General features: G+C 36.7%; 1 protein-coding gene across 2 annotated transcripts in view; it reads left to right on the forward strand.

Moving 5' to 3' along the window:
* Nucleotides 1-21,938, forward strand: part of SPPL2A (signal peptide peptidase like 2A) — a 53,722-nt gene extending 31,784 nt beyond the window's left edge. Inside the window, exons 9-16 of one of the 2 annotated variants that reach the window (XM_070797553.1) lie at nt 427-508; nt 1,045-1,119; nt 4,896-4,952; nt 5,148-5,201; nt 5,638-5,740; nt 9,318-9,392; nt 10,824-10,984; nt 20,466-21,938. In XM_070797553.1, the coding sequence (XP_070653654.1) occupies nt 427-508; nt 1,045-1,119; nt 4,896-4,952; nt 5,148-5,201; nt 5,638-5,740; nt 9,318-9,392; nt 10,824-10,984; nt 20,466-20,540 (682 nt within the window). In that variant the 3' untranslated portion in view covers nt 20,541-21,938. The remainder of the gene's footprint in view (nt 1-426; nt 509-1,044; nt 1,120-4,895; nt 4,953-5,147; nt 5,202-5,637; nt 5,741-9,317; nt 9,393-10,823; nt 10,985-20,465) is intronic. The other variant, XM_019968843.2, reaches the window with a different exon arrangement.
* The last annotated feature ends 487 nt before the right edge of the window (nt 21,939-22,425 follow it).

Genomic DNA, 22,425 nt, shown 5'->3' on the forward strand with positions numbered 1-22,425 from the left:
TTAGTTTTCTGAATGTTGAGCTTTAAGCCAACTTTTTCACTCTCCTCTTTCACTTTCATCAAGAGGCTCTTTAGTTCTTCTTCACTTTCTGCCATGAGGGTGGTGTCATCTGCATATCTGAGGTTGTTGATATTTCTCCTGGCGATCTTGATCCCAGCTTGTGCTTCCTCCAGCCCAGCATTTCTCATGATGTACTCTGCATATAAGTTAAAAAAGCAGGGTGACAATATACAGCCTTGACTATTCTACTAGAACAATAAAATATGGAGACTGTAAGAGGTTTTTCTGTTGTTATAACTGCTACTTAATAGTTGAATAGTCAAATCATAGCAATTGAACAGTATTGCTATAGTGATATTTTTCTTTTGAAATGTTCCACTTAAAAATAACTGAGTAAAACAATAGAGTAATTTCTTTTGATTTTAGGTGGGCTTGGATTTTACAGGATATCTTGGGGATTGCTTTCTGTCTGAATTTAATTAAAACACTGAAGTTACCCAACTTCAAGGTAAAGTAGACTACTTTGCTAGCTAAAGTATTGTTTTCTTTTTAAAACAATTTTATAAAGGTATAATTTACATATAATTAAATGCACCTATTTTAAGTGTATAGATTATTGAAACTTTACAAATATGTAACTTTGTAACCACTATCCCAATCAATTATAAAATATTTCTTACCTCATCAAAAGCTCTATTATGCCCTTTATCAATCAGTCCTAATCCCCAACCGAGGAAACCACTGATTTTCTACATAAAATATTTTTAATCATTCACATAGTATGCCAAATTCATATAATCTATACAAGACTAAAATAAGGAAGAACATTTCTTTGCTTCAATGATTCTTTTTTAAAAGAATGGGTTGAAGCAGATAAAATTTTAATGTGATTTATAGAATAAAACTACAAATAGCAATAAACATTAAATGCCTTAAAAAATAGTGTTTAAATGTATGTTACATGTTTATTTGTATTTGCAAAATAATATCTCTTAATTTAAATATGAGAAGTTTGACCTTTAAATTTCTTTCTTTCTTCAACAGTCATGTGTGATACTTCTAGGCCTTCTCCTCCTCTATGATGTGTTTTTTGTTTTCATAACACCATTCATCACAAAGGTATGATATTTTTTAAATGCATAAGAAACAAACTAAATGATTAGAACCTTAAATGTGCTCTTAGAGTATTGATTTTCCAGATGTTTACCATTGACTGGGTTCTAATTCTCTTAAGAGAATTGTCCCTGAAATTGGTCTTTTAACAGAGGATATTTTTAAGGCTTTACACCATTTTGCTAAAAAAAAAAATGCCTCCTGATTGATGTAAACATGAGAAGGTCTATAAATTTTATTCCTACACATTTTAAAGTAACTTTTCTTTCTATTATAAAACAATAAATATTTGCTGTAAATAATACAGACTGCAAAAAAGAATGAAAAGATGTCATTGCTTCTTTCATTTCTGTAACCCTAGTGTCTGACTAAGAAAGAGCTCAATGCTGGAAGTCTAGAGACCTAAAGTGTAGACCTGTAATTTTATAACCCTGAGCTGCTTAGTCACTTAGCCCTCAGTTTCCTAATCATTTGAGTGAGGGAGTATTGCTAGCATTCTATCCTCTGTTTCTATCAGTAGAATTCTTTCGGTTGCTTCTGCAAAAATCCAACCTAACTTTTCTATATGAAAGAGGTCCTGTCTATTCAGAATATGTGCAAAGGCCAGAGAGGAGGGCCTGTCCTCAGGAGAAACTAGACCCAGGGCCACATACTCTTCCTTCCTGCTTCTGTCCACCTTTTCATTGTCTCAGACTGGCTTTTTCTATGAAGTTAGAATCGTAGCAACTTGAAACTCCTAGGTCATCTATTCCTAACTATACCACTAGCTCGTCAGTAAAATCATGGTGCTGTCCTTAGAATAAGGTAGAGGTGTTGGGTAAGTGTGGTAGTCCTTCATTATTGGCCCAGTTTTTCTACCTTGTCCCTATTCCTATCTCATGAATATATTACTAATTATTGCTTAATTCTTCTACTTTTCCCATTTTGAGTCTCATTTTCTAACTTTATCTCATTTTTTTATCTTTTGTCGCTTTCATATATTTAGTATTTTATAATGACTGCTTTTTCCCCTAGTAGTTCTTTGTTCTTTAACCTCTGCATTCTGAAATATCTGCATTTCTGATATTGGCTATGATGGCATAAGACAAACATATGCCCCATTGGGGAGCTAAAATTGCAACTAGGTAACAAATGTAGTTGACTGTCTCAAAACACTAGTACCTTTCCATGCTTTAATGGTGACCACCTGGCTCATTGACTTAATTTGCAATGGTAACCTAAAAAAGCATAGAACTAGTATTAGGAATATAGCAAAAGCTGTTAATTTACTAAAGCATATTTTGAAGTTCGTTCTAAACTTGTTCTAGCTTGTGTCAATTTATCTGATTTAAAAATGTTTCTATGAGTCACTCCATCACAGATCTCATAATGAAAATAAAACACCCTCTCTACAAAACCGTTCCCATAGGTCAATGGGTAGTCATACCATATGACTACCCGTTTAGGCTTCCCTGGTGGCTCACGCGGTAAAGGATCTGCCTGCAATGCAGGAGCCCGAGGTTTGATTCCTGGGTCGGGAAGATCCCCTGGAGAAGGAAATGGCAACCCACTCCAGTATTCTTGCCTGGAGAATCCCACGGGCAAGAGGAGCCTGACGGGTTACAGTTCTTCGGCTTGCAGAGTTGGACACGACTAAGTGGTTAACATTTTCATACCATATGACGCTTACATTGCACGGTGAACATAAAAGCTATAACTAAACTCTTCTAAAAATAAATTTTCCATTATGTTTTAACACTAGTATCACTTTATAAATGCCAAACTTGTCTACCAGCAAACTATGTCCATTCTGTTCACATAAAAATGTCAGGATTTTAAAGGTATGTGTGGTAATAGTAAAGATGTCTTTGAGTCTTCTTTCTTCTGTGCTTAGGAAATTTTTCTTCTTTTTTTCCATCTTTGATCCCACTGACTAGAAATGTGACTTCTAGTAATCTGATCCAATGGAAAAGATTGACGTGCTCTTTGGAGTTCACTCTTGTAGATTTACCTTAACACTGTCTTCTCAGTCTGGTTTGTTAGGCAAATCAAAATGAAAATCAGATACATGATTTCTGATTTTTGTGGTTTTCACTGAAAATTTCAAGAATTAAACATTAGACATTCTAAATAACTTCTTGACCCTGGTATTAGTATATTTTTAATGAGTTGGCAGGGCAGGTAGCCATAGGAGTACAGGTAGTAAGAGCCTGTCTTTTTTTTTTCTTCATCTACCACCATACTTTGTATAGTGTCTTGCAAATAGTAGTTTCTCAGGTAGATATCTTTGAATGTATGAGAGGATGTCAGTAATGGTCTTCAGTTAAATGTTTTAAATAACAATTTGAAAATGAACTAAAATAAACTCTTTATCTGGAAATTGAATCACATCATGGGCGTTTCCTGTAAGCAACTGTATTTAATATTAGTTTATTTTCATAAACTCCTGTGATTTAACCCTTCTGTAACCCATATCTTAACATGAGGAAAGGATTTCTGTTGCCAAGGAATTTATTCTTTTTTCTACTCAACTTGGGTATCAGTGAAATCCTCTTAAAAATAAACTCAAGTAATTTATTCTATGCTCCCCACCCACATGGAAAATAGTATAGCTAATCAGTCAAATTCTCCTAAAAATTCAGCATTTATTTATCTTCCCATGACCTGTTTGGGGCATTATTTTAAGTGTAAGATGGTTGCTCATGCAGTCTTACCTTGCTACATCTAAATGTTTCCTCTCTCCCCAGTAGACTTTACTGTCAGGAAAGAACTTTTTAATGAATTTCTCACACAGCCCACATAAAAAGACCTTAGACATGCACAAGGAAAAAATTCTGCTAAGGTTAATGTTTTAATTGGTGTATTAAGAGCAGGCAAAGCTGAAATTGGAGAAGAGTCAGGATAGAGAAATGTTCTCAAGTTCTTTAGGGCTTGATCTTTTCAAGTTTGGCTTCATTGTTAATGTGGTGAGTAGACAGAAGGTTAAATGTATATTTAAATAAAGTCATCTATTTATTACAAATCTGTATATGAAAAATTTCAGTATTTCTTCTGTCCCTGTTCATTGTTATTGCTAAAAATGACTAATGACACATAGTATATGCCATAATATAAGTAAAAGCCCTTAAAATGTATAGCCCATAGAAGAAATGCTAGATATTAGTTGTCAATATAAATCAGTGCTCAAACCTTCAGTTGAATAATTTTTGTGTGGTTTATCTGTAAGTTTCTCTTATTTGTTGAACTCTAATAAAGTGGAGTAGTATGCTAGGTGAAATTTGTTTTAGGTAACTCCAATTTTTGCTATCTGCTGCTGCTGCTAAGTCACTTCAGTCGTGTCCGACTCTGTGAGACCCCATAGACGACAGCCCACCAGGCTCCCCTGTCCCTAGGATTCTTCAGGCAAGAACACTGGAGTGGGTTGCCATTTCCTTTTGCTATCTACAGGGACCATTTTAGGAAAATCAGTCTACAGATGACTTTCCATCAGCTTACGGTAGGCCATAGCTGTGGCAGTAGATCATAAATGTGCGTGTGTCCGACTCTTTGCGACACCAAGGACTGGGGCCCACCAGGCTCCACTGTCCATGGGATTTCCCAGGCCAGAATCCTGGAGTGGGTTGCCATTTCCTTCTCCAGGGGATCTTCCCAACCCAGGGATCAAACCCATGTCTCTCGAGTCTGCTACATTGGCAGTCAGGCTCTTTACCAGCAGTGCCACCTGGGAAGCCCTAGGTCATGAATACTGGAAGATTGTTCACTTTTAGTGATTGAACAATTTCTTTTACCTTTCTTAATTTTAGAATGGTGAGAGTATCATGGTTGAACTTGCAGCTGGACCTTTTGGAAATAATGAAAAGGTAGGGGTGGCAATTAAGTACAAATGGCTGCCAGTGTATTTGTGTGTGTCCAGTTAATAATTTTGCCTTCCTGTGTAATTCATTGGTCATGTAGTGCATGTTAAGGTATTGTAAAGCTTTGTTTCTCACAAAATATAGCCCTTTTGTTAGTTATTCTAAATTATTAAATACCTATTGACTTGGGTTTCATCCTAGAATGATGGAAACTTGGTGGAAGCCACTGCTCAACCATCAGCTCCCCATGAGAAAGTAAGGATTGTATTTCAGATATGTTCATTGGACTTTAAATCATACCCTCTCAGACAAGACTCTTCTTTGGGGAAAAAAATCTAGATTGTCAAAAAAAAAATCTCTTTCAAGGCCTGAGTCCTCTATTTTTGGTAAAAAGGAAAGAAAAAACGTTAGATATGGGGATACTGGATTAATACTCTTAACTCTACATGTGTGTTGGGTTTTGTTTTTCCATAACTGCATATCTATGTCTTTCAAGCTTTCTATACATTCAGAGTATATATATGTTTAATTTATGTTCTCTGATTTCAAGCTTTTTTCCCCTCATTTTCTAAAATGTTAATTTTAAAACATTAAGTTATTCTAACATCAGTCCTTCCATTTCTGAAGATGTGGGTAAAGATTCCTAAGAAGTTTATTGGTGGTCTCTCTTTTTTTTTTTTTGTAATTACAGTTACCAGTAGTCATCAGGGTACCAAAACTGGCCTATTTCTCAGTAATGAGTGTCTGTCTCATGCCAGTTTCAATACTGGGTTTTGGAGACATCATTGTACCAGGTAAGCAATTGTTTGTAACAATTTAAGTGAAAATAGACTGATGATTTAAATTGTCAGATGTGCAGTATCATATATCAGATGTTAAAAGTTACCTGCTCTTTAAGTATTTCTGGCTAATGCTAGAGTGACATTCAGTGACAGGAATGGAGAAAAAGTGTTTTGATGGGTAGAAGATAAAGCCCAAATAGTAACAACCAAAGTATATCTCCCAGGGCTCAAAAAATGCCTTAGAAGAAGTAACTAGGCTCAATTTGACCTCTTCCCCAAGAAAGTATATAATAAATCCCCTTTAAAAGTTGAGTTTAATAATGCTAAATATATTATAATTTCTGTTACTTATGTTTTAAAACAATAGTTATTTGTTTAAACTAAGTTATTTGAACTAAGCAAGGTCGTGATAAAGAGGAAAACACCATAGAACAACAGCTAGTAGGGCACTATAATACCAAAAAAATAAAGTGTGTGGTGGAATTGATTGCTTTCTACTAGAATGTCTGCTCTAACAGTTAATGCAGTTTGGCCTATTTTCCTCACTGGGCTACCTATAGAATAAACTTAATCCCAGCCCAGGAATAATATAGTATTCAGTTCAATTCATCGCTCAGTCATGTCCAACTCTTTGCAACCCCATGAACCGCAGCACAACAGGCTTCCCTGTCCATCACTAACTCCTGGAGTCCACCCAAACCCATGTCCATCGAGTCGGTGATGCCATCCAACCATCTCATCCTCTGTTGTCCCATTCTCCTCCTGCCTTAAATCCTTCCCAGCATCAGGGTCTTTTCAAATGAGTCAACTCTTCTCATCAGGTAGCCAAAGTATTGGAGTTTCAGCTTCATCATCAGTCCCTCCAATGAACACACAAGACTGATCTCCTTTAGGATGGGCTGGTTGGATCTCCTTGCAGTCCAAGGGACTCTCAAGAGTCTTCTCCAACACCACAGTTCAAAAGCATCAATTCTTCAGTGCTCAGCCTTCTTACAGGCCAACTCTCACATCCATACATGACCACTGGGAAAACCATAGCCTTGACTAGATGGGCCTTAATTGGCAAAGTAATGTCTCTGCTTTTTAATATGCTGTCTAGTTTGGTCATAACTTCCTTCCAAGGAGCAAATTAAAAATTTCATGGCTGCACTCACCATCTGCAGTGATTTTTGAGCCCAGAAAAATAAAATCAGCCACTGTGTCCACTGTATCCCCATCTATTTGCCATGAAGTGCTGAAACCGGATGCCATGATCTTTGTTTTTTGAATGTTGAGCTTTAAGCCAACTTTTTCACTTTCATCAAGAAGCTCTTTAGTTCTTCTTCACTTTCTGCCATAAGGGTGGTGTCGTCTGCATATCTGAGGTTATTGATATTTCTCCCGGCTATCTTGATTCCAGCTTGTGCTTCTTCCAGCCCAGTGTTTCTCATGATGTACTCTGCATAGAAGTTAAATAAGCAGGGTGACAATATACAGCCTTGACATACTCCTTTTCCTATTTGGAACCAGTCTGTTATTCCATTTCCAGTTCTAACTGTTGTTTCCTGACCTCCATACAGGTTTTTCAAGAGGCAGGTCAGGTGGTCTGGTATTCCCATCTCTTTAAGAATTTTCCACAGTTGATTGTGATCCACACAGTCAAAGGCTTTGGCATAGTCAATAAAGCAGAAATAGATGTTTTTCTAGAACTCTCTTGCTTTTTCAGTGATCCAGCAGATGTTGGCAATTTGGTCTCTGGTTCCTCTGCCTTTTCTAAAACCAGCTTGAACATCTGGAAGTTCACAGTTCACGTATTGCTGAAGCCTGGCTTGGAGAATTTTAAGCATTACTTTACTAGTGTGTGAGATGAGTGCAATTGTGTGGTAGTTTGAGCATTCTTTGGCATTGCCTTTCTTTGGGATTGGGTTGAAAACTGACCTTTTCCAGTCCTGTGGCCACTGCTGAGTTTTCCAGCTTTGCTGGCATATTGAGTGCAGCACTTTCACAGCATCATCTTTCAGGATTTGGAATAGCTCAACTGGAATTCCATCACCTCCACTAGCTTTGTTCGTAGTGATGCTTTCTAAGGCCCACTTGACTTCACATTCCAGAATATCTAGCACTAGGTGAGTGATCATACCATTGTGATTATCTTTGTCATGAAGATCTTTTTTGTACATTTCTGTGTATTCTTGCCACCTCTTCTTAATATCTTCTGCTTCTGTTAGGTCCATACCATTTCTGTCCTTTATTGAGCCCATCTTTGCATGAAATGTTCCTTTGGTATCTCTAATTTTCTTGAAGAGATCTCTTGTCTTTCCCATTCTGTTGTTTTCTTCTATCTCTATGCATTGATCGCTGAGGAAGACTTTCTTATCTCTCCTTGCTATTCTTTGGAACTCTGCATTCAAATGGGTATATCTTTCCTTTTCTCCTTTGCTTTTTGCTTCCCTTCTTTTCAAAGCTACTTGTAAGGCCTCCTCAGACAACCATTTTGCTTTTTTGCATTTCTTTTTCTTGGGGATGCTCTTGATCCCTGTCTCCTGAACAATGTCACGAACCTCCGTCCATAGTTCATCAGGCACTCTGTTTATCAGATCTAGTCCCTTAAATCTATTTCTCACTTCCACTGTATAGTCAGTCATAAGGGATTTGATTTAGGTCATACCTGAATGGTCTAGTGGTTTTCTCCACTTTCTTCAATTTCAGTCTGAATTTGGCAATAAGGAGTTCATGATCTGAGCCATAGTCAGCTCCCGGTCTTGTTTTTGCTGACTATATAGAGCTTCTCCATCTTTGGCTGCAAAGAATATAATCAGTCTGATTTTGGTGTTGACCATCTGGTGATGTCCATGTGTAGAGTCTTCTCTTTTGTTGTTGGAAGAGGGTGTTTGCTATGACCAGTGTGTTCTGAACTCTATTAGTCTTTGCCCTGCTTCATTCTGTACTCCAAGGCCAAATTTGCCTGTTACTCCAGGTGTTTCTTGACTTCCTACTTTTGCATTCTAATATAGAAGTAATTAATAATGTTTCTCAGTCAGCTGGTAGTGTGTCCTTCTTCACTTTTCTTACTGTCTCCTTGTGTACTAAAGGGCTGTGCCTAGGTAAAGAGTACTGGCTCTTCTGAAAAAGCCCTGTCATTGACATAGTAAAGCCAGATAGAGAAACACGTATTGTTGCCATGTGAGCTGGATGGCAAAGTCCAGTGTAGCAGCTGTCTTAGGCCAGTGAGACTCCTTTCATGTAATTAATAAGGTAGGGAATGCTTTCTATTAAGTAACCTTAAAGTTCTTGAATATCTTTAAACTTACCCTTCTTTTTACCAGTCCCACAGCATGTGCTATTAAAAGCACATAGCATAGAATTGGTGAAAACAATATGCTAGCTAATAAAAATTATGTTTTTAATGGCTTAGGAAAATGTTTAATATATGGTATTAAGTTTAAAGAAATCAGCATATAAAATTTTGTCTGGAATTTGAGGTACTTTAATGTTCTAATGATGCAAAAATGAATGTTAAATACAATGCAACATGTACTTTTACCATAGTTAACAACTGAATTTGTATTGCTATTGTTATTTTAAGAATGTAATGTGAAATTTTTTTTAGGCCTGTTGATTGCATACTGTAGAAGATTTGATGTTGAGATTGGCTCTTCTGTATACTATGTTTCCTCCACAATTGGTAAATTTTTGTTTTTTCTTTTTGTTATATTGAGTTGTATCATCCGTAGGAAAAGGTCTAAAAGTAAGGAGTCCTGGATTCTAATTCTTCACTATAATTAATAAGATGCTTTTTCCATCAAAAAGAGATAATTATAGTTTACTACCTATATCACAAGGTTTTTGAGGATTGAAAAGGAAATTATATATGAAAGAAGATTCTACACATAAAAAGCTTACTAGAGCATATGGCACGTAGGTAGTTGATACTAGTATAATACTAGGTTTTAAAAAAATACTGTATAATATTTACATATTAATATAGATAAACTTATGGGCACAATAATACCTGGGACAGCAGAGGTAGTTGCTACTTGTCTTACTTCTTTTCTTGAAAACAGACAAGAGCAAGCAATAAGCCAAAAAATACTTTTCTACTTCTGAACATATCAAATATATATCTCAAAATCAATACACCAGAATTCTTTATTCTTAGGTAAATGGTCTGCACCAGAGCCATTTAGATACTGTTCTAGAAAGGTTTTTAGTTCCACAGTGGAATTAAATCTTGTAAATTAAATGTACATCAGCAGTTAGAAAAGGATTTTTCTAGAAGTAGTTCCTCTGACAGCAAGAAAGAACAGCTAAATGAGTGAAAGGATGAAGAAAGGGTAGAAATTATAAAGAAATAATAAAAACAGTCTGAGCCCATTAAGTATGATACTCCCTAAAGGCATTAACATGTTAGCATGCAGCAGTAGTCAGTGTGATAGAATAAAGAAACATTCAGTGAAAAGACAGAAAAGACTGTAAATTAGGACAACTCACTTCACTTTACTGGTCCTCCATTGCCTCACTTTACTTCACTATTCCTCCATTGTAACTTTGGGCAACTCACTTCATTGGTCCTCCATTGCATCATCTGTAAAACGAGAAGGTGGACTGCATTGTCCGTAAAAGCCGTACTAGTTCCTGTTTTCTGAGATCCAGTGCTCATATTGAGACACAGAGTCATTAATAAAAGATCAAATGAAGTTTGATATGCGATCATTGACAATGACCAGGAAGTATATAATCAATATTAGAAAGATTTTTTAAAACAACCTTTGGTACCTGTAGGCACAGATTTTAGTTATCTAAAATGTGGAACAACTTAACATCCTTAATAGTGGCAGATAACTCAGACTTTCTTGAATCATTATCTTTATCAATGATTAAGAATTAATTATGTTATTAATGATTAATTATAGTGGAAATACTAAACAGTTTCCACATTTTTCAAAAGCTCTGTAGAATGTCTCTCCTGACTACTCTCTAGGAAAATAATGAAATTATGAAAAGAAGTCATAGGGCAAAAACATTCTGAGAAATATTTGAAAACCAGTACTTCAGTGAGGGAATTAAAATCCACCTTTGATAGCATAAAAATGACTGATACTTGATATTCTTGCAGCCTATGCCATTGGCATGATTCTTACATTTGTTGTTCTGGTGCTGATGAAAAAGGGGCAACCTGCTCTCCTCTATTTAGTACCTTGCACACTTATTACTGCCTCACTTGTTGCCTGGAGACGTAAGGAAATGAAAAAGTTCTGGAAAGGTAGCAGCTATCAGGTATGTGCTTATATCTTGGTTACTAAGTTATAACATTGCCTAACTTTGGTTGGGAACTGCTTGTATATATCAAAGCTTTTTATATTTATTCTCAAAGCTTTTACATGCCTAAAACTTGCCTTGAATTTACCAGAGGGCCCAAAGTTTCTTTCCACCACTACCCCCTTACTTGTCACCTGCTGCATCATCACTTCTCATCCTCACTGCAATCTGATGCCAAAATTCTGGTGACTCAAGATACAAGTACCAAGAAGCATGGGAGGGCATCAGGGACAATCAAAACAGCACTTCAACATGAGTTTTCAGAATCCACACAAAAGTCGACTTCATGGAAGATAAGAGCCATGTTTAAGTACTAAATTTTGATGCTGACACCACTAGCTATTTATAGTAAGAGTCCTCAGGTTTTGCAGATAAAAAGTATACTCTCTCCAGCATCTAAATGGGCCTAAGCAAATGGAAATGGGCACTCATTTCAGGTTTAAATGGATCAAGACTGCCTTTTCTGTAAAATTCCTACAACAGAGAATATCCAGATAGCAGAATCTATCATGTTTGAGTTGTTTGTTCATTGAAGTTAAAGCCCTTTGTTCTTTTCCTAAATGTTATCGGTATTCCTGTAAAGTTTGTTTGTTTGCATTGAAATTAAAGAGAGTTGGGAAACTCTAGCCTGTTGAGGTCAGGGTCATGGCATTGATTCCTTCATGAGGCAGTTAACTCTGCTTTGCCCTATTACAGCAAACTGTGTTCCACTATCCACTCTCATGCTTTTGAACAAAACTAAAGATACTTTGGGTAGATAGCTGTAATTCCATTAGTAGATAAACAGTTCAAAGTTCATATCCATCTTGTGGTTGGTTCTAGTGTCATCTTTATTTAACAAGAGGTGATTCGCACATTAAGTTAGACTACTATTAACATAATTGAAAAAAGCACCAACCTAGAATTCTTTCAGGTAAGTCTTGTAATTTCTTTGAGATTAGGATAGAATACCTGCCCTTCCTACCTCCCAATTCCAGTTTTTCAACTTGTATTTATAGACATAGAATTAGTTTATGGCCACAAGGTCCTTGACTCAACTAATAAGGTAGCTTGTAACTTTCATGAAGATGACACTCACATGGAATATTTTACAGATTTTTTTCAAAGTAAAAGTATGTCCTACAGCACAAACTCTAATACTAGTTTTGAAAGTCATATCCTAAGAGGTGCTCTTTGTCGTCATTTTTTTTAAAAATAGTTATCTGTTTCTTCATTTAGCAAATGTTTATTGAGCAGTTCTATGAGCCAGATACTATTTTAGGTGCTGATGATAAAAGATGAACAAGTTAGAACAAGCCTACTCTCATGGCCTCTTGAAAGTTAGAGTCTCTTGGAGGATACAGATAGAGTCACTAACAATAAAGTATGATGAATGTATTAGTTATGGCAGGGTGCCTTGAAGACTAGAAGTAGCATACCAGTGCTTATGGTTTTGAGACAGTCAAAGGTGATGTGGGCAAGGAAGACTTCTTAACAGAATGTTAAGTTTATGTTGAAACTTTTAAGACTGAGCCTTGTGTTCCATGTTGAAAGAACCATGACATAAAAGGCTCAGAGGGAAGAGCTTTGACAGATTTAGGAACCACATGACAGAGTGGCCATTCCTATTGAATAAGAATAGGGGAGTGCAGGAAATGAAAACTGGAGAAGCAAGCAAGGGAAAGAGGCTGTATGGACTTAATAAGCCATATTAAAGAGCTTGGACTCTCTCCTAAGAACATTGGAGACCATTTAAGAGTTTTAAGAAATCTAGAAAATGGATTGAAAGAAGGCAAAACTTGAGGCAGCTATTACAATGAAAAGCTGTAGTAGCCAGAATTAGCATGGTACTGAGACTGGTCAAGAGAAATTTAGAAGCATAATAAATGCAACCTAGTGATAGATTCAGTTAGGGAGAAGAGAATAAAGTAGAATCCAAGGTTTTTGGCTTGTGTAACTGAGTGGGTGGATAGTGATACCATTCACTGAGATTAAGAAGGGCAACAGATTTGAGATAAGATGATGAATTCAGTGTTGGAAATTTCAAAATACCTAGGGGACTACCAGGAAAAGAGAAATCAGTTGAATAAACATCTCCTGATATGCAGGAGATAGGCCTAACTAGAGACAGAAATTTGGGAGTGTTACTAGCATACTCTGTGAGTGAGTGAGAATGTAGAGGGAGAAGAAAAGACTCAGGACAGAACTGTGACCAAGAGATTTCTACTTTTAGGAGCACTTATCTTATTAACTGATCATGAGGTAAATCAGGAGAAGGAGGATGAGCAACACAGGGAAACTTTGTTTAGGGTTGGCATTAAGTCTTTTTTTAAGTTAGAATTTAAATTTGGGACAGCTAGTGAGAGCATACGGTACTATCTTATGGAATTAAGTATGTTTGCTGGTATTTTCATCACCAGTATTTCATTTTTACTTGTAAAATTTTCTTTCTCCTTTAGTACAGCTTTAAGGGTGCGGTGGTTTATTATAAGCACCTTTCCTCCTTTCTCTTTCTATGCTGTTTCCTGAGGAGAAAGGAGATGCTAGGTAAGACTGGACTTCAACCAAAGGATGCATTTATATTCCCTATGAATAAGTGCTCTGCCCTGGACCATCTGAATTTTACTCTTAAAAACTGTGACTTTGAAATGATGATTCTCCTTCATAGCAGCTACTATAAAGTTTAAGATCATTGGAGCTAGACCCAAAGCCATAGTAAACACCCTGGAAGGGTGGACTCCAAGGCCTTCCCTGTAAGACGTAGAAGCTAACTAAGATAATTGATTGTAGGAGAATCCATTTTAAAGAGTCTGAAAAGTTAGGACAGTTTTGGTTATACACTTCTCACTTGTAGGGTGGAATCATAATTTCATTGGAGAAGGAAATAGCATTCCACTCTAGTATTCTTGCCTGGAAAATCCCATGGACAGAGGAGCCTGGTGGGCTACAGTCCACAAGGTTGCAAAGAGTTGAACACGACTGAGTGACTAACACACACACACACACACTGACACACATCATAATTTCATTAGGTAAGACACTCAGAATACAAATACCACATAGTAACAGCATGGAGTCTGGTGTCAGACCACCTAAGTTTGAAGTTTTGTTAATTATTAGTAATGTGACATTAACTCCTAAGTTGCTTCAGTCGTGTCCGACTCTGTGCGACCCCTGAGACAGCAGCCCACCAGGCTCCCCCATCTCTGGGATTCTCCAGGCAAGAACACTGGAGTGGGTTGCCATTTCCTTTTCCAATGCATGAAAGTGAAGTCGCTCAGTCGTGTCCGACTCTGAGCAACCCCACAGACTGCAGCCTACCAGGCTCTTCCGTCCATGGGATTTTCCAGGCAAGAGTACTAGAGTGGGGTGCCATTGCCTTAGGCAAGTTACTTAACATCTCAGTGCTTCAGTTTCCTCCAATGGGATAGGAATCAGCCTACCTCACGGTTGTAACAAATGCAAACTGCTTAGCACAGTATCTGGCACATCATTAGCACTATAAATGTATTTGCTATTATTATTTTATGAATTGAGTTTTTTTGTTTTGGTTTAACTTGTTGCTTTGGTGATCATCTTTCACTTCATTAACTGATTTCCATTTTCCTGTTTTGAATATTAAAACTTTGGATCTTTGTTAAATCTGCTTTCTTAACTTACTTGTGAAAGGCCATTACAAGCCTCAGAGCAAAGATTTTGTTAAAATGGTCATTTTCCCACGGTGCACTAAATTTTAAAATATTAAGAATGGACATTTGCTGAACTTTTAGGCGAGCTAGTTGCAGAATATTATAAACTGCTGCCAGGAGACAGTCTATTTTTCCCCACAACTAGGGCTTCCCTCATGGCTCAGATGGTAAAGAATCTGCCTGCAATGCAGGAGACCTGGGTTCTATCCCTGGGTGGGGAAGATCATGTGAAGAAGGGAATGGCTGCCCACTCCAGTATTCTTGCCTGGAGAATTCCATGGACAGAGGAACCTGGTGGGCTACTGTCTACAAAGTCACAAAGACACCACACACACACAGCATTCATAAAAGTTGTAGAATGTAATGCCTTCTATTAATGTGAAAAAGAAAATCTCTCATTCCTTTTGTCTAACCTTTAAGGTCCAGGTTAATTTAGCTTGAATGTTGTTATTTGTGGGAGACAGTATTATAGACTTTGGCATCAGTTCTGGCAAGTTAATCTCTAAAGATTCCTCATTCATCAAGTGAGGTTGGATCTACAGGCAGGTAGGAGAATCTAATCTAAAGAGATAAATTAGCCCAAGGCTTTGAAAGGCAAGTGGATATTGAAATCAGATAAGGCTGGCAGAGGCTTTGGAAGTAGAACAGGGAACCTCAGTAAGTCTGGTAAAATAAAGGGAAGCTATGTCTGAATTTAGTGTAGGAGAGACCTGAGAGTCAGACCCGAAGACAACTCTCAGGCAGTTACTGGTTCATCTCTTTGGCTAACAGTTCACTCTTCTCCCCTGCCTCCATTGTCTGTTTCCAGAATATCTCTTATATAACTCCCAGCTCAAAATCTGCCATCTCTAAGCATATATCCAAGAGTTCTCCATTTGAAATTAGGTTCACCTTTCTCCATACTTTCTTTAGACTTTGATGTTAAATACTTATTAACATCTGCCTTGTAGTGTAGATACTTATGAAGGAATGCCTCCCCAGGTAGCACTAGTGGTAAAGAAACCGCCTGCTAACGACGACATGAGACATGAGTTCAATCCCTGGGTTGGGAAGATTTCCTGGAGTAGGAAATGACAACCCATTCCAGTATTCTTGCCTGGAAAATCCCATGGACAGAGGAGCCTAGTGGGCTACAGTCCATAGGGTCACAAGAGTCAGACATGACTGAGCACACACACCCTCACTAATTAGCTCCTAGGTGTTAGGAACCCACAGTGCTGATAGCACTGTTTTATATACTGTAAGTTCTCAGTCTATGTTTATTGATATTATTCATGCAAAGCAATTAGAATGTTCAGTCCTTAATCCACTGACCTTTTTAATCACTTTTGTGTGTGTGTATAAATTTCTGGATTGTGTTTTAACAGCCTTCAAACAATTACCAGAATTGTTATAAGGTATTATAAAAGTATATTTTATTTATTAGTTATTGACATTGTGTCCGACTCTTCGTGACCCCATGGACTGTAGCCCACCAGGCTCCTCCATCCATGGAATTTTCTAGGCAAGAGTACTGGAGTGGGTTGCCATTTCCTTCTCCAGGGGATCTTCCCAACCCAGGAATTGAACCCGGGTCTCCCGCGTTGGCGGGCAGACGCTTTACCGTCTGAGCCACCAGGGAATCACTACTATAAAAGTATGGCACTTTTTAAATACTAGACTTCTATATCTCTATAGTCTTTATATATAACCATTTTGCAAGTGCCAAAAGTTTTGGCTGCTGTTTGAAAGAATCAAATGTAAAGCAAGTAATATAAATTAAAATCAGAATCTCAGGTGATGCCACATTTGTTTATGCTGCTATTGTTTGGTTCATTCTAATCCTTGATATTAGAGTTGAGTATAAGAGTAGCAGAAAGCAGGACTTTGTACTGGAAATTTTTAATTCATGGGTAGCCCTGATGACCTTTTTATGTTGTTTTCAAAGGACAAATTATACCTCTTTCATGGCTGAAACTTAGAGACTTCATAGAAATACTTTAGTATTTTACTTAAAGTCTTTCAGCCCTTCCATGAGTTTCTCTGATCAAGAGAAATAATGTTTTCTAATAGGATTTCACTAATATAATACTACTTTGGAAATCTTTATTTTATATTCTTTCCTATAGCTAAAAGCTACTTACCCTGTATTTTTTATGAACTTTTTTTTCTGGATTGCTTCAAGAGCCACAGTATTCAGTTTCATTTATTTTCTAGTGAGTGTAGAGAAAGTTAAGGTATTCTTTCTCTAGAGAGAAACTTGAAGCCATGGCATAATTATTCTGGCACACAGAACAATTAATAGAAAATTTTTAGGGGAGAATTTTTTTGCTTCTAATCCTAAATCAGTGGAGTTAGATTTATGCAGCAACCTCCAATGGGTGGGAAGTAAGTTTTCAGTTTGTTAATATTCAGTAAACAGTGGGTTAGTCTCTGCTAAATGTCACTAGTGCTTCTAATTATTTTTAGAAGTCACAAGCTGTAACTGACAAGTCAAAATACAGAGATACTTAGAACAGCTCTGCTGTAGTATCAGCCGCTCTCCAGTTACTGCAGCAACATGAGCACTTTTATTAGACTGTTTCAGGAGATTGGTTCAGAGCTATCAGTAAATGCTGGGTTAGCTGACCCAATTTCAGAGGACATCTTTCTAACTTGAGCTTGCTTATTTACTATGAAAAAATAATCATTTATTATGACAAAACAATTTACATGAATTTTGCCAGCTAATTTTATTACCTATATTAATTTTTGTTGTGTTTTTAAAAACCTGTTTCAAGTTTGCACTTCTCTGTTTCTATACTGTTTTTATTGAAAAGTCAGTGATGAAAAATAAATGCAGAGTAGAGATACTACTTCTCAGTAAGTTGGTTTTACAAGTTTTTTTTAAATATATCTCTTTATTTAGGAATTAGATTACAGTGCCAATGAGGTACCAAAGAATTAGGAAAGAAGAAGCATATTATAACTTAGAGTGTGTAGACTATTATTTCATTAGGTGACAGTTATCAGGATCAGCAGGTCTTGGAGAAGAAAGAGTGTTTCCCCACCATCCATTCTTCAGTTTTGTGTCCCCACAGCTCCAGCCTCTTACCCAGTGTCTAAACTACTAGAAAAAAAAGGGCCTAAATATATCTTATATGCTTCTCCTTTCCCTGTCATATAAATTGTAACTAAAATCAGCTCTTCAACAACTTCATCTTTTCTATTACCTATCTTGATTTGGGATTTGATCCCTTACTCCAGAAGTGATATGATTATGCAAGATTATAGTAATAATCTTAGGGATATCTTTGGCAAATAGAGGACCACAAAACTGATTGTTCAGGGGCTTGAAATGACTCATAGAATATAAGCAGGTTGGGGTTTTATAAGTTGACTCCATCACTTGAGACATTTATCAACTGAAAGCTTCAGCTCATGTTTGTATTCTTCTTTGGCAAGTTCCAGAGACCCCATTTGGAATTATTCTTTTCTCTGCTTCCTCTTCCAAAAAGCAGTAAAGCTTTTAGACTCAATTTTTAAAAATAAGAATATTTATTTTCCTTGTCTTCTACTCCTTGATGAAGGAGAAGGGAAAAAGTACATCAGTTCAGTTCAGTCGCTCAGTCGTGTCCGACTCTTTGCAACCCCATGGACTGCAGCACGCCAGGCTTCGCTGTCCATCACCAACTCCCGGAGCCTATTCAAACTCATGTCCATTGAATCGGTGATGCCATCCAACCATCTCATCTGTTGTTGTCCCCTTTCTCCTCCCGCCTTCAATCTTCCCCAGCATCAGGGTCTTTTCCAATGAGTGAGTTCTTTGTATCAGGTGGCCAGAGTATTGGAGTTTCAGTTTCAGCATCAGTCCTTTCAGTGAATATTCAGGGCTGATTTCCTTTAGGATTGACTGATTGGATCTCCTTGCAGTCCAAGGGACTCTCAAGAGTCTTCTCCACCACCACAGTTCAAAAACATCAATTCTTCCGCACTCAGGTTTCTTTATAGTCCAACTTTCACATCCATACATGACTACTGGAAAAACATAGCCTTGACTAGATGGACCTTTGTTGGCAAAGTAATGTCTCTGCTTTTTAATATGCTGTCTAGGTTGGTCATAGCTTTTCTTCCAAGGAGCAAGTGTCTTTTAACTTTATGGCTGCAGTCACCATCTGCAGTGACTTGGGGGCCCAAGTAAATAAAGTCTGTCACTGTTTCCATTGTTTTCCCATCTATTTGCCATGAAGTGATGGGACCAGATGCCATGATCTTCGTTTTCTGAATGTTGAGTTTTAAGCCAACTTTTTCACTCTCCTCTTTCAATTTCATCAAGAGACTCTTTAGTTCTTCGCTTTCTGCCATAAGGGGTAGTGTCATCTGCATATCTGAGGTTATTGATATTTCTCCTGGCAATCTTGATTCCAGCTTGTGCTTCATCCAGCCTGGCATTTCCCATGATGTACTCTGCATATAGGTTAAGTAAGCAGGGTGACAATATATAGCCTTGACATACTCCTTTCCCGATTTGGAACCAGTCTTTTATTCCATGTCCAGTTCTAACTGTTGCTTCTTGACTTGCATACAGATTTCTCAGGAGGCAGGTCAGGTGGTCTGGTATTCCCATCTCTTTGAGAATTTTCCACAGTTTATTGTGATCCACACAGTCAAAGGCTTTGCCATAGTCAATAAAGCAGAAGTAGATGTTTTTCTGGAACTCACTTGCTTTTTCGATGATCCAGCAAATGTTGGCAATTTGATCTCTGATTCCTCTGCCTTTTCTAAATCCAGTATTTAAATTTAATCACTAAAAATCTTTGACAGTCTTCAGAAAGACATGAAGTATTTTTTTTTTTTCTATTTTTAGGTAGTTTTATATGAAGAACAGGGTAAAAACACTGAAAATATTTAAGCAGTTTCTTCCTTTATCTCCAAATATGATAATATTTTTATGAGAATATGAGAAGAATTAAAGTGATCATTTGAGAAAAGTTTTAACTGGTAATTCTGCTAAAATAGTCTATGCTGCTAAGTCACTTCAGTTGCATCCGACTCTGTGTGACCCCATAGACGGCAGCCCACCAGGCTCCCCTGTCCCTGGGATTCCCCAGGCAAGAACACTGGAGTGGGTTGCCATTTCCTTCTCCAATGCATGAAAGTGAAAAGTGAAAGTGAAGTCGCTCAGTCATGTCTGAGTCGTAGCGACCCCATGGACTGCAGCCTACCAGGCTCCTCGGTCCATGATAGTCTATAGCAAATGTATTATTCTTGATTTTGTTTTTAGATATCATTTGACCTTTAAGTACTTTTAATTTCTTTATTCTTAGTAGAAATTTTTTTCATACAGTCTTTTAAAAATTTCATATGTCATTTTTAAATTATCCTAAGGTCAATATTCAAAGCATCAACCAGGTTACACTGTCCCTGAACCAGCATAGTGATTTGTGGAACCAGTTTTAGTTTTCCACCTCCAGGAGTGGACACTGCTTGCATCAGGAATATCTTGTGGTGGAGTCTCCACTGCCACACAGGGCGATATTCATATTGGGAGATGGAAGTAGTGGAAGATCCAGAGAAAGCACTTATCACATTGGCCCTGAGTCCAATGATTAGGCTTCCTGAAGGAGCTGTCACCCTGAGCATGTCCTGAGGAATGTGGCTGTGGAAACAGTACATTGCTCCAAAAAGAGTGCTTGGTTCAATGGAACACTCTGTGTCTTTTTTTAAAAAAAAAATTGGAATCCTTTTGCCAAATTCGTGACTTGGGGCAAGTTGAAAATTTACATTTCCTAACATCTTTTATTTATGCCTAGATGATGGACCATCTGGACTATGCAACAAATGAAGAAAACCCTGGGACTGCTGGTGAACAGATTGTCCAACAATAATATCATGTGGATGTGCAATAATGTGTCGATTGATTTTCTACAAATTAAGAGTTTGACTTTTTTAATTGACTTTTGAATTGACAATCTGAAAGAAACTTCAACGATATGCTTGCAAATATGTATCTATAAGAGCTGGTACTGACAGTTAATTACATGATAAATAATTAAAATACAATTGCTTTTAACTATGTTAAAGTTGTGCCTTCACATTAAATAAAAGCATATGGTCTGTGTAATTTTCAGGATGTATTATATATAGTATATTTTTATAAGAAAAAAAAAACTCTTCACCTACCCCTATACTTGTCTTATTGAAGTCTGTTTCTTTCAACTCTAATGATAGATAAAAGTATTTGTCAAAGTGAGTTTCTGAGCAGATTTTACTGTAAAGAATTATGCAAACTTTTTGCTCTATAGAACTGTTTAAGATCATTTAAGAAGGCAGTTCAGCAGTGGAATTTTGGACCTTTTATCACTGCAGAGGTTAGAAATATATGATTTGGGAATATAGATAAAAGTGTATTTTTGTAGCATAAGTTTTAAAAAATCCCAATCCTTTTTTAAACTTGAGAACCTAAATTACTTCAGATTGCATATGTGTTATATTAGAATATTTTTCCATTTATAGAGAAACATATAAAACTAGTCATTTGAAAGGAAACAAAAATTGAAATCCACATTTTTCAGTGGTCTTCTGTTTCCTTGAAGATGTAGCTTAAATTTCTAAACTAACCTATAATTCCACTATGGTATTTCTGATCTCTGAAGTTTGGATCTACTAATGTTAAGATTAAGACTTAATATTTTGTAAAAATTATTTTTCTTAGCAAATTATATATTAATACATATGACTTATTGTTTGAGTATTAACATCTCTAATAATCCCTTCCTCTACCTTCCCTCCCCTAATTCCTACTCCTTTCCCCATAGGCGACCACTGTTAGCTTTTTAAAATTTGGGTGAAGCGTGGTTTACTAATATACAAACTGTGCTTCAGAGGAAAGAATTGGAGACAGAAAACAGGATACTGGGTGTTAGTCTCAATTTAATTACAAAGTTTGAGTAAATTTTATTAGCTCAATGCAATTGTATCTCAGTTTTCTCATCTGCAAAATGAGTATGTTAGACCAAGTAATCACTCTGGTTCCTTCCAACTTGAAAAAATTTTCTCATTCTTTGTTCAGTCTCATATGTGAACTTGAACATTATCCTGTGAGTCATAGGTCACATTGTCTATTTTCTTTTCTTTTGAAGAAATCTCCAAGTGAAACATGATTGCAAAGACAGCAAGATTTTGTATTTCTGTAAATAATGTATAAGATATGTGAACACATCTACGATTTTTCATTGTAAGGCCAGTTTTACTGATTAAAAGATAAAGCTAACACCTTTCAAAAATGTTTCAAACCTTTGATGTTTGATCTAAATTTAGCATTTGAGGGAATTAGATACTTTTGATTCATTGATATCTTCCCAGATTGTTAAGTTACTGAGTAATTTACAGATGTAGAAGCTCCCTTGAGAGCCCTTCTTTCTACTTAATAGACTTATGGGTCACTTGGTTTATGGCAAATGACAAATAAGTATCTGACAAGTAAGAGTTCATGTTGATTTTGCCTCCATAATATCAAGTTTGAATTTTTTCCAAAGAATCTAATTTATTTGGCAGACTCGGATAGAGAGAAGAACAGATTAAGTGCCAGGTGAAAGCTCCCAACTATATTTTCATTTATAATATCAATAAAATGTTTGCCAAAATACAGCTTTTATAAGTAAAGTTATCTGCACTCTTATTCCAGCTTTAGGATATTCAAAAACTTCGACCACATTTTGTGAAGAATGTTACAGAAAATTTTATACCTAGAAATCTGGAATTTTAGTTCTT

The sequence above is a fragment of the Bos indicus genome, chromosome 10, assembly GCF_029378745.1.
Source record: "Bos indicus isolate NIAB-ARS_2022 breed Sahiwal x Tharparkar chromosome 10, NIAB-ARS_B.indTharparkar_mat_pri_1.0, whole genome shotgun sequence".
NCBI lineage: Eukaryota > Metazoa > Chordata > Mammalia > Artiodactyla > Bovidae > Bos > Bos indicus.